We start from the raw sequence: 12,714 nt of genomic DNA on the forward strand, positions 1-12,714 counted from the left end.
CTTCACAAGCACTAAAATGGGACTACAAGAATATGAAGATAACTTTTGAGATTCCTAACAAAGGAATTAAAGTGCATCAACCATAAAAGAATTGAGTGCGTAAGATTAACTAAGCTATTCCTACCATCTGTCTCTCTACCAAGATGCTAATAAGTTTTTTTTTTTTCAAAAAAAAAAGATAAGAAATACTATGACAGTTTATCCCTAGCTATGTATACACAAACACAAAAAGATAGTAGCTGAAAATGCAGCAGCCGTAGTAGTAAATCCTAGACAGTAAACGCCGGCGATTTCAGGTCCGGCAAGCCGGCGCTGCGCCGGCCGACCACGACGACGTTCCCGTCACCGTCGGCGTCGACGATCACCGAGTCGCCGGCGCAGATCTCCCCGGCGAGCATCTTGTCCGTGAGCGTGTCCTCCAGCAGCCGCATGATGGCCCGGCGCAGCGGCCGCGCGCCGTAGCTCGGGTCGAAGCCTTGCTCGACGACGAGCTCCTTGAACCTCTCCGTCACCTGCAGCCCGATCCCCTTCCCGCCGATCCGGCCGGTGACCTCGGCGAGCATGATTCCGGCGATCTCCTTCACCTCCATCTTCGTCAGCTGCCGGAACACGATCATCTCGTCCAGCCGGTTCAGGAACTCCGGCCTGAAGTAGCGCTTCATCTCCTCCACCATGTTCTTGATCATCCCGTACCCACCGTCGCCGCCGCCATCTCCGGCGAACCCGAGCTGCCTCCCGCCCTTCTCGATGACGCCGCTGCCGACGTTGGAGGTCATGATGATGAGCGAGTTCTTGAAATCCACCGTCTTCCCCTTGCTGTCCGTGAGCCGGCCATCGTCGAGGATTTGGAGCATCATGTTGAACACGTCCGGGTGCGCCTTCTCGACCTCGTCGAAGAGCACGACGGCGTAGGGGCGCCGCCGGATCGCCTCCGTCAGCTGGCCGCCCTCGGCGTAGCCGACGTACCCCGGCGGCGAGCCCACCAGCTTCGCCACCGTGTGCTTCTCCATGAACTCGCTCATGTCGAGCCGCACCATGGCCTCCGGCGAGCCGTAGTAGTACGCCGCCAGCGCCTTGGCGAGCTCCGACTTGCCGACCCCCGTCGGCCCGGCGAAGATGAAGCTCGCGATCGGGCGGCGCGGGTCGCGGAGCCCGACGCGGGCGCGGCGGATGGCACGGCTGATCGCCGTCACGGCCTCGTCCTGGCCGACGATGCGCCGGTGCAGCGACGACTCCATGGCGAGGAGACGGCTCGACTCGTCGACGGTGACCTTCTCCACCGGGACGCCGGTCCAGCTGGAGACGATGTGCTGGACGTCCGCCTCCGTCACCGTCGGCCCCGGCGACTCGCCGGAGTCCACCGCCGCCTTGCTCATCTCCTTGCTCTTGTCGACCAGCGACATGATCTCCGACTTGAGCTCCACCTCCTCGCCGCGAAGTGCTCCCGCCTAATTTTTGTCGAATTCAAATGAATTAAATTTTGATTCGACGTTCTTATATACCAATAAATTTACAGGTTGATTGATTGATTCGACGAATTAAAATTTGCATTTATCAAAGAAAATTAACCTTCTCGAAGTCTTGACTTCGGATGGCTTCGTTCTTCTCTGCCATGATCTCCTTGAGCTTCATCTCGAGTTCTTTAGCTTCATCAGGTAGCTGTCAATATGGTAAAAGTTCAGATAAAAAAATTGTGAACATTATTAATTCAAAAACTAGTGCAAAAATTAGGATCGATTCATCAAAATATGATGATTGTTTCTACCTGGGCATTTCGCAGCCTGACAAGAGAACCTGCTTCATCAACCAAGTCAATTGCTTTATCCGGGAGGAAACGATCACTGCAAACCAACAAGTATGTCAGATGAAGGCAGTGAAAAGGGTCACATAGCAAAAAAATTGCTCAAAGATCCACATTTCGTAATAACTTAAGAAGGCAAAAGATTCAATTCTTAAAACACATTTAGAAGAATAAAAGGCGTATCCACTGCAAACTAACAAGGCTGTCAGACGTGAGAAGGCAGTGAAACAAGGGAGTGGAACAATTGAATTTATAACTTCTTAGGAATCATCATTTCATGACTTATATAAAAAGGAAATAAAAAAGATGCAATTATCAAGACATGAAGAAGAACAAAAGGCATTCCAAACCTCATATTCAACTACTTGGTAGTACTATCATGGGATCCAAGTTTACATGATCCATTAATCTTAAATTCTGGCGCCTCATCTTTTCAGTCTAGAGTAGCCTTGAAGAAAATTTCAGTACTATGACGAGTAAAAATAGCAGAAAATAAATTAATATACATTGTGAGATGCTAAAAGCCACACTGATCATCTTGCATGAGACCTGCTGCTGTAACAGTTCTGTTATCAGAATTCACAAACCTGATGTACTGGTATGAGAGCCGAGCAGCTGCGATCAACGACTCATCAGTATACCGGACCTTATGATGGATCTCATATCGCTCCCGGAGACCTTTGAGAATTCCTATGGTCTCATCAACAGTTGGCTCAGGGACCTTGACAGGCTGAAAACGCCTCTCCAGTGCTGGGTCTTTCTCAATGTGCTTTCTGTATTCATCAATGGTAGTGGCTCCAATACACTGACAGTAACAAAGTTACCTTGAGCACTTGGTAAAATTAAATTAACTAGAAGCTCAAGACTGATTTTATAATTTGACAAGTAATTTTAATTAGGTTCCAGAGTATATATAATTTTTAGTGTTAATTAGTGGACCTGTGGTAACATAACTCAGACAAGGTAACACCGGAGGTATAAAATTTACACTAGAAATATGGTACTTCCCAATAGGCCAATACCTTCTTAAGGACCGGGAAAATTTTTTTTTGATAGGATACAAAAGAAACAGATTTCAATAGGTAGTTACTGTGTTTTTGACAGAGAGGTCAACTATGTACCTGTAGTTCACCTCTTGCTAGTGCTGGCTTCAGGATGTTGGCAGCGTCAATGGCCCCTTCAGCTGCTCCAGCACCCACCAGGGTGTGAACTTCATCAAGGAAGAGAATTATTTCACCATTCTGCTTCACTTCGTCCATCAGCTTCTTCAATCTCTCCTCAAACTCACCACGGTATTTTGTACCAGCAACAAGTAGACCCATATCAAGGGTGATAACCTGGAAAGGATTTCCAACAGTAAGTATTTTTTCATCTCTACTATGATGTCATCAATTGTTCAGATGTGCTTGCAGGATAGATCAAATCAAGGAAAGCATGGTCCATGGTACTGTTTACCATGCTTCTTCTCTTGTATCCTAGAAAGGTAGACTCTTCACAATCTCATAATGCTCAAATTGTAAATTCTGATCAGTGAGAACTGAAAAAACTACAGTAGCCTAATTAAGCTGATAAATTCCACTTCCATACATAAAGCCAACATGAACAGGAAGCTTACATTGTTACACATTTAGCTTATAAGGATTTGGTAACAAACAAAAACAGAAGTATACTGAGTCTCAAGAGATAGGACGATCACAAACCGTTTTCCCATCGATTGTTTCAGGCACATTTCCTGCAGCAATGCGCTGTGCAAGCCCTTCCGCGATCGCTGTTTTCCCGACTCCAGGCTCTCCAATTAGGCAGGGGTTGTTCTTGGTCCGCCTACCGAGAATCTGCACTACACGGTCAACCTGGTTTTGCCTTCCGACAACAGGATCCAGCTTCCCCTACCAAAAATAAAATAAAATAAAGAACATCAATTCTCGGTTACTTAAATTTGTCCCTGAAATGTCCTCTTGTATTGCAACATGACAGGTCTGTCAAATCTGATGTAGAATGCTACCTCCTCTGCTAGTTTTGTCAGATTAGTGCCATACTCTTCAAGTGTGGGTATTTTAGTTGCACTGCTTCCTCCCCCAACTGCAGCACTAACAGGTTGATGATCTTCAGAGGTGTCACTGATCATTCGGATAACCTAAGAGGCAAATATATGAATTGATGATATGTATCAACTTGGATTGAATTTATAAGGAGAACCTCCTTTTCTGTCTAAATTCACCTCACTGCGGATGTTGCTGGGATCAGCCTGAAAGTTCTTCAGCACAACAAGCGCAGCACCATGCTCACGGAGCAACCCAAGTAGGAGGTGTTCAGATCCAACATAGTTATGCCCTGAACAATGTAAGGAGGTTCAGTGCTAGAGAAATGAAAAAAAGATGGAATACTTTCCTTTTTTTTTTTTGTTTTCCTTCAAGAGGAGTAGTAAAGATATACTAGCAGTAAAAAGAACTAAAAAGTCACCATGTTTAATGTCAGTTCCCATTAAAAAGTACAGATGAAAATGATCATTATTTCCTCATGATCAGTGTTGGTAGACTGGTACTTTAGCTCGCTCATGTACGACTGTACGAGCTGTGAAGAATAACAACACGGTGAATATACAAACCACCCATTGCTAATTGCATAATAACTATTCCCCTGTTCATAGAAAATCAAGCCAATCTGGACATCAGCATTATCTTCGAAATACAATTTTGACTGCAATAATTTATATTGCAACAATGTCTGTGTAAGATCAAATGAACTTGTACAATACTACACAAGACAAGACTGCACTTTGTAGAAAACAAATCTACACAACTATGTAACTCGCATATGTCGAATTTTAAATGTTTTGGAAATAGCTATGCATAAATTTTAAATGTGCCCAAATTTGATTTGACAATATATACCTAGTTGGTGCGCTTCTTCTTCGGAGGCCTGGAGGACGTTCTTGGCGGCGGGGGTGAACTTGATCTCCATGGGGACCATGCCGGGGCCCCTCCCGGCCATCTTCTCCACCTCGGCGCGCGCCGCCTTGAGGCTGAGCCCGGCGCCCCTGAGCACCTTGGCGCCGATGCCGGTGCCCTCCCCGATGACGCCGAGGAGGAGCTGCTCGCTGCCGGCGGCGTGGTGCCCCAGCCGCCGCGCCTCCTCCTGCGCCATCATGATCGCCTTGATCGCCTTGTCCGTGAACATGTCGAACCCCATCCTCGCCACCACCCGCGCCCCCCTCCTCCTCCCGCCGCCGCCGCCGCCCGCACGCCCGTACGACGCCGCCGCGGGTGAACGGAGGCCGAGTAATATTGGCGGCGCGATCGGGGGAGCGTGGAGCTCTCGCCGGCCCGCGGCCGATGCCTTGACGAGGCGGGCGTGCCGTATCGGCGGAGGCGTTGGGATCATATTAGCCATGGAGGAGGAGGGCCTGATCCTTGTGGCGGCGGTGGTACGGAATGCCCGCGATCGGAGAGACGGCGGCGGGTTCAGTAGGGTTCTCTCCATGGTCGCCGAGGAGAAGCTTTTACTCTACGCCTCGATCAATCTGGACTAGCATTCAATCCATGGGAGATCATTAGGTATTTAGGTCTAGATGCACGACGCACGCAGTACACATGCAAGTGTGGAAGGAGAGGAGAGGAGAGGAGAGGAGAGGAGGAGACCTGTTGATGGTCGGGGCAATGGCGGCTGACGTCGCCGCCGGTGAGGGGGCAGCGGCGGCGGCGGGTTCGCCGGCGACACGGAGGAGAGAGATACGCACGCGTGGGTGGCGGCGGCGCGGCGCGGCGGATTCCGGTCTATAATATATCAGGAGGGAGGATTTGGCGATGTGGTGTGGTACGCGGAAACTCTGTGGCTGGAGTGCGCGCGTGGCGTCCGTCCGTGATGGATCGGACGGCTGAGATTTGTGCACCTGCCTTGGCCGCGGAGGGACACGCAATAAGTCCTTTTCCTCTGTTGTACTAGCTAGCAAAGCGTGTGCGTTGCTACTGGAAGGGAAAAGGTACACCAAATCATAGCTAGTAGCTAGAGAAAACGAAAAAGATGAATAAAACTACAATAAAAACAAGTGAGAGGATCGGAGAGGCGAAGATGGACATATTATTTTAATCCATATACTCAAAATTAGTAACTACACTGTATTTAGATACTTACGTCAAACTACGCATGGACTATCAATAGTCAAATCATTTTAAATCAATAGTAAATTTCACATCGCACCATATATTTTGACCAAAGTTTCACAATGGGCAAGAGCCAAACCAACCTTTTCACTTAGCACCACATATCTTTGCACTAGTTGGCACTTTGGACTAGGGTTGAGCACATCAATGGAAGTTGTAAGAGAAAAGCTAGTTCAAATTATCATTTTGAGTTCCATAGTATTAAGATAAATATCTTTAGAAAGAAATAGCAAATCACAAAACTACTTTTTTTCAGCAAATCACATCAAAATAATGATGCAAACATGTTTAAAAGTGGCACAAAATGGTCTATACATAGGGGTAAATGAATAAAAATAAAATAGAAAATAGTTAATTATCATTCACACTGAAAAGAAGGAAGAAAACATAAAATGTTTTGCCTTTTATAATTATCCCTGTGTAAATCATATGAAGTTTTCTCACATTCCCTTGCTTTGCTCACCCCTAGTCCAAACTGAAAACTTATGTAAAGATGTATGGTGTTAAGTGAAAACATTGATTTAACCCTAGTCCATTATGAAATCTTGGTCAAAATATGTGGCCCAACGTGAAATTTAGTCAAATAAAAACTTGGAGGCATACAGATTGAAGAGAACAACAAGGAGCGGTCCAGATTGTATTGCAAACTCATCATGATGCTTGCGCTCAGCAGTTTTTTTGGAGCGGCACCAAGAATGCCGTTGCCAAACCCAAGCTTAAGGGTTGAGTCCTTTGTACATGTACAAACTTTGCTCTAATATCCATGATGATTGGGGCAACCGTTGGTACCATGCCGATGTCTTCAGGTAACACTAGAGTACGACATTTTGCAATGAAGCACCGCGACCGCGATACCGCACAGAAACCATATCAGCTAATCATCGCTTGTGTCCACAACTCCATAGATCGTTGTTGCTTTATGAATAATAGGGAGTAGCTATGCAGTTTATCGGTTTAGTGTATTGAAACTCGGCTCTAATCTCCTGTTGCTTCTCTTTCCTATAAGATTTTGTATGCATGTACATTCTCATGAATCATTTTAATCACATACTAATTTCTTAGAAGGAGATAACTTACCGGAGCTGTCTCCTTTATATACACTAACATAAGTACATTTTATGGTGTTACTGAAGAAAATATATGGTAATATGCAATGAATACATATTTTCATATGCATTTTATCAAACCATATATATATAGACAGAGTGAGACCACTTATATACAAAATATCGTGTACCTAACCTATTGTGTTTTTGCAGATATTGTGTAACTAACTATGGTAACTGCTCCATGGAGCAGCCACTGCATATGTTGATAAAATAAATTTAAATGGAACACACATGATTAAATCTGAAATCATGATCATACATGGTTAAGTGTTGTTGACGGTAATACTCATTTAGAGCGTTGGCAGGCTAAGATTCGTAGAGTACGACAATTTTTAAGAGGTTGGGCCAAACAGACTAATGTCTTTTATAAAAATGAGAAGTTGGTCTGGTTAGAAAAACTTGATTTTCTTATAAAAAACAGAATCAACTTTGTTAACTCAAGAGGAGCTTGATTATTTGAGGAATAGGTTATCATGTTTGCGGGAAGAGAAAATTAAATGGTATCAATGAGCTAAAATTAAAGATATTTTGGAAGGGGACTCGAATACTAAATATTTTTATTTGGTAGCAAATGGTAAGCATAGGAAAATAATGATTTATCAGCTACAGGGTGGTGATCGGGTAATTAATGATGATGCGAATTTAAAGGCGCATATCACCACTTATTATAAATGTCTTTTTGGCCCTCCAGAAGCTTCTTCTTTAATGTTAGATGAAAGCCAAATAAGTGATATTCCCCAGGATTCTCAATTAGAAAATAATGCTTTAGTACAAGAATTTTCTGAGAAGGAAATTAAAGATGGGATTTTTCAAATGGAACATAATAAGCTCAGGGTTCGAATGGATTCCCAACTGAGTTTTATCAGGTTTTCTGGAATGTTATTAAGCCTGTTTGGTTGATTTATTTAATGATTTTCATAGTGGTAATTTACCTCTTTACTCTCTTAACTTTGGTAATATTATTTTACTGCCTAAGTGCAAAGAGGTTTTGAAAATTTAACAATATAGGTCTATTTGTTTACTTAATGTCTGTTTCAAAATTTTTACGAAACTTGCTACAAATAGAATTTCTGGAGTGGCTCAGAAGATTATTAGTCCCACACAGACAACTTTTATACCTGAGAGGAATATTATGGAGGAGGTTGTTATTCTTCATGAAACGATACATGAATTGCACTGAAAAAATAGTGGTGTACTTTTAAGATTGATTTATAAAAAAATTATGATAAAGTAAAATGGTCTTTTATTCAACAAACTTTGAGAATGAACGGTTTCTCGCAAAAATGGTGTGATTGGATTGCTTCTTTTATACAAGGTGGACATGTTGGCATTAAAGTGAATGACCAAGTGGGATTAAATTTTCAAACATAAAAGGGTTTAAGGCAAGGGGACCCATTATGTCTAATTCTTTTTAATACAGTTGTTGATATGTTAGCTATATTAATAAAGAGAGCAAAGGATGATGGTCAAATTTCTAGAGTGGTCCCATATCTGGTTGATGATGGTTTATCTATCTCACAATAAGCTGATGATACTATCATTTTTTTGAGCATAATTTATAGAAAGCTAGAAATATGAAATTGATTTTGACTGCTTTTGAAAAATTAGCTGGCCTGAAGATAAATTTTCACAAGAGTGAATTATTTTGCTTTGGCTAAGCAAAGAAATGTCATGAGCAATATTCAAATATTTTTGGGTGAAAACTAGGAGATTTTCCTGTTAGATATCTTGGCATTCCTATGCATTTTAGAAAGCTTAGTAATAAAGATTGGTTAACAATTGAACAAAAATTTGAGAAAAAAACTTAGTAGTTGAAAGGGTAAACATATTTCTATAGGTGGGAGATTGGTTATGTGTTATCAATTTTAATTATGTTTATGATTTTGTTTTTTGAGTTAAAAAAATTGATTACTATATATCTTGTTTCTTTTGGCAAGGCGATGAACATAAAAAGAAATATAGATTGGCAAGATGTGATATTATTTGTCAGCCTAAAGATCAACGGGGACTTGGTGTTCATAATTTAGAAATCCAAAATCAATGTTTATTAAGTAAATGGTTGATTAAATTATTAAATGAACAAGGTGTGTGGCAAGATCTTTTGAAAAGGAAATATCTTGGTACTAAATCTATAATTCATGTTGAGCGGAACAATGGGATTCCATTTTTTGGTCAGGTTTGATGAAGGTTAAAAGTTCTTTTTTAAATATGGGTTTCTGGATTATTAATAATGGTGAACAAGTTAGATTATGGGAGAATAAGTGGTTGGGTAATTCATCTTTAAAGGACAAATATCCATAATTATATTCTATAGTTAGAAGGAAAAACTCCTCGATTGCAAGTGTTATGAGTAATGTTCCTCTTAATGCCTTTTAGGAGAGCATTAGTTGGTCAGAACTTGATTAGATGTCACAATTTGTGTGCTTCAATTGTGCATGTTAACTTAACAAAGGAGAAGGATATATTTAGATGGAATCTTAATCAAAGTGGTCAATTTTCAGTTCGATCTATGTATTTGGCTCTAATTAATAATGGGTATATAGAGAGAAATAAGTTTATTTGGAAACTTAAAATGCCTCTTAAGATTATGATTTTTATGTGGTATCTCCTTATAAGGGGATAGTTTTAACAAAAGACAAGTAATGGTAGTTTGAAATGTTGTTTTTGTATGAAAAATGAATCGATTTACCATCTTTTCCTAGATTACCATTTCGCCAAATTTCTTTGGAGATCTACACAATTCGCGTTTGGATTATACTTTCCACATAGTATATCTCATATGTTTGGGAATTGGCTTGTGGGTGTTAATAAAAAGATCAAGGAACTTATTCTTGTTTGAGCTTCCGCTGTATGTTGGCTCTCTGACTTAGTAGAAATGAAATGGTTTTTGATAAATCGTCTTCAAAATCTTTGCAGGTTCTTTTCAAGGCAACATATTGGCTTCGGGAATAGGCTCAATTACAAACGCATGATGATCATATCAAGCTAATAAAAGATGCGTGTCATAAACTTGAGTCGACGATCATAGAGCTCTTTGCCAACATTGGTGGAGATTCACCAATAGAATTCAGTAGTTGTGGGGTCTTTACCTTGTTTGATTTTTATTAGTTTGCTTCTACTTTTGGTTTTGTTACTTTGGCTACATATTCACTGTGTGAGTTTGCTTTTATGTGAACCTTGTAATAATTGGCTGTAGCTCTTGAGTAAAGGCCAGAATGTTTCATTCCATTATCTAAAAATAAAATCATGAAATAGAGGGTAGAGACTTGGATACAAAAGAGTTATTTGTTACTGTTTTGAAGATATGGCGATACAGAAATATATATCTCCTTACTACTGGTAATCATGAGTTATGTATATCTCTGTCTCGCAATAACTCTAGACATGAATGATTGAAGATACTCGTTGTCAATTATACTTTAATTTTCGATTTAAAGGCTATAGAGCAGGAGATAATTGACTCCGATAAGTAAACAGTAAACCACCAATATCACAACATCTTGTGTTCTCCACTCCTCGATCGAGTATGTATGTTCTAAACCAAATGTTCAACGGCGCACGACCCAAACCCCATGTTAATACTTGATAAGCAACATAATATGAAGTGAGGTTGTGAGTGTGTGACTATCTGCGCACTTGCTCATTAAATTTTGGCAACATTTCTTTCTGCTTTGACTCAATTGATGACTTTGTCAAACTCCGCAGGTAGAGAGGAATGTCATATTTCAGTGGTACGACCATCTCTGATCTTACTGATCAATCCCATTCTCAGAGTCGCAGTCTCGACACAACATGGTTCGACTATGTCAGCGTGGCAAAGCACTGATTTCACTCACTTCCTTGCTACCCACCCTAGGGACTCGTAGAAGCATAGCCCAGACGTGTCTTTTTTATTTCTTGCGGTTTTTGTTCTCTAGGTATTAGCTCTACGTTCCTTGACCACCATGATGAACAAGCACATAGAGATTCGAGCAGTTTTTTTTAATAATGGAAGCTTTTATTGAACTCAGTCAATTACATCAAGATAATAAAATTATCCTGAGAATATTTTGAGCAGATAAACTATCTCTTGACTTCCTCGTGTCTTTATTTCCTACATGTCCACAGTGGCTAGCCGCCTGAATAATTCTCCACTCGGTGGTTATGTGATATTCTCTCGCTAAGATCAAGAAACACTTGACGGAAATGGGCGCAGAGACGCTAGCTCGACTTAAACCTCGTGTTAATACCGATAAGCAACATAACATATGAAGTAAGGTTGTGATTTGTGAGTTGTCTGTGACTATCTGCCCACTTGCTTATTGAATCAACAATATTTCTTTCTGCTTGACTCAATTGATGACTTTGTCAAACTCTGCAGGTAGGGAGAAGTGCCATATTTCAGTAGTACGACTATCTCCGATCCTACGAGTCAGTCCCATTCTCGGAGTTATAGTCTCGACATAACATGGTTCGACTATGTCAGCATGGCAAAGCACTGATTTCACTCACACAGTCACTAAGGCTAGACGCTTGTCTTGTTAATTTCTTGCAATTTCTGTTCTCTAGGTATTAGCTCTATTCTCCTTGACCATCACGGTGAACAAGCACTTGGAGATTTGAGCAGATAAACTATCTCGACTTCCTCGTGTCTTTATTTCCTACATGTCCTGAGCTTCCGCAGTGGCTAGCCGCTTGAATAATTCTCCACTCGGTGGTTATGTGATATTCTCTCCCTAAGATCAAGAAACACTTGATGGAAATGGGAGCAGAGACACTAGCTCGACTTCCTGGTGCCTCCATTTCCTACATGATATGCTGCCCTAGCCACGACTAGTTGCTCTCTTTTTTTTTTATGATATTTGGATCATGCAAAATTGAGGGGGCTTCTTTCAAAAAAAAAATGTAAGAGGGATAAGAAGTTTCATGTTGCATTTCCTCGCCTTTGTGATATATATATAGATACAAATATATGTAGAAAATATTTATCACTAGAAGTAGCTGGGTGGATGTACAAATGTGCATGAAGATGAGAAAGTATGAATTAGCTCGCAGCTGGCACTAATTATTAACAGAACTGCAAAGTGGACGACATTAATTTGGGTATGTGCATTAGTCTATCATGGCCATACTGTCCCCTGGTTGTAAACTTCTACCCCCCTCCGTTTCATCATATTATAAGTCTCTTTGATTTATTTTAAAGTCAAAACTTTTTAACTTTTTATGTTTGATTGAGTTTATAAAAAAAATACAGTAAATACCAAATTAGGGTGTGTTTAGTTCACGCTAAAATTGAAAGTTTGATTGAAATTGGAACGATGTGATGGAAAAGTTGAAAGTTTGTGTGTGTAGGAAAGTTTTGATGTGAGGAAAAGTTGGAAGTTTGAAGGAAAAGTTAGGAACTAAACCAGGCCTTAGTTTTATTAAATCTAATGGTGAATATATTTTAATAGAGCAATTTTACCATTCAATATTTTGTACTTCTAGATACTACATTTTGCACATAAAATTTTGGTAACATTAGGTAGTAAGTATATTGAGGTATCAAATTTTACATAAAAAATGATTTGATGTACCAAAAATTTATGGTGCCTTAAGGTAGCAAAAGTTGGATGGTAAAATTACTCATTTTAATAACATATTTCTTTTGTGTTGAAAATACTAC

At 40.9% G+C, this 12,714-nt stretch overlaps 1 protein-coding gene across 1 annotated transcript; it reads right to left on the reverse strand.

The window, feature by feature from the left end:
- Positions 1–16: 16 nt before the first annotated feature.
- LOC127754881 (chaperone protein ClpC3, chloroplastic) lies at positions 17–5,537 on the reverse strand. The gene is made up of 10 exons (XM_052280479.1): positions 5,440–5,537; positions 4,693–5,321; positions 4,020–4,132; positions 3,804–3,935; positions 3,502–3,687; positions 2,923–3,138; positions 2,389–2,606; positions 1,766–1,841; positions 1,570–1,659; positions 17–1,448 (listed from the first exon to the last, which is right to left on the reverse strand). Exons 2-10 carry the CDS (start codon positions 5,279–5,281, stop codon positions 270–272), a joined length of 2,799 nt encoding a protein of 932 aa, XP_052136439.1. The 5' UTR covers positions 5,282–5,321; positions 5,440–5,537; the 3' UTR covers positions 17–269.
- Positions 5,538–12,714: the final 7,177 nt, after the last annotated feature.

Source organism: Oryza glaberrima, chromosome 11, assembly GCF_000147395.1.
Source record: "Oryza glaberrima chromosome 11, OglaRS2, whole genome shotgun sequence".
NCBI lineage: Eukaryota > Viridiplantae > Streptophyta > Magnoliopsida > Poales > Poaceae > Oryza > Oryza glaberrima.

Bases quoted from the DNA above. Each gene is read 5' to 3' on its own strand.
- LOC127754881 (XM_052280479.1), bottom strand. From the start codon at position 5,281: ATGGAGAGAACCCTACTGAACCCGCCGCCGTCTCTCCGATCGCGGGCA. The intron at 4,133-4,692 runs GTATATATTGTC...TACATTGTTCAG, and splicing joins AGAAGAAGCGCACCAACTAG to GGCATAACTATGTTGGATCT. The intron at 2,607-2,922 runs GTACATAGTTGA...TGTTACTGTCAG, and splicing joins TAGCAAGAGGTGAACTACAG to TGTATTGGAGCCACTACCAT.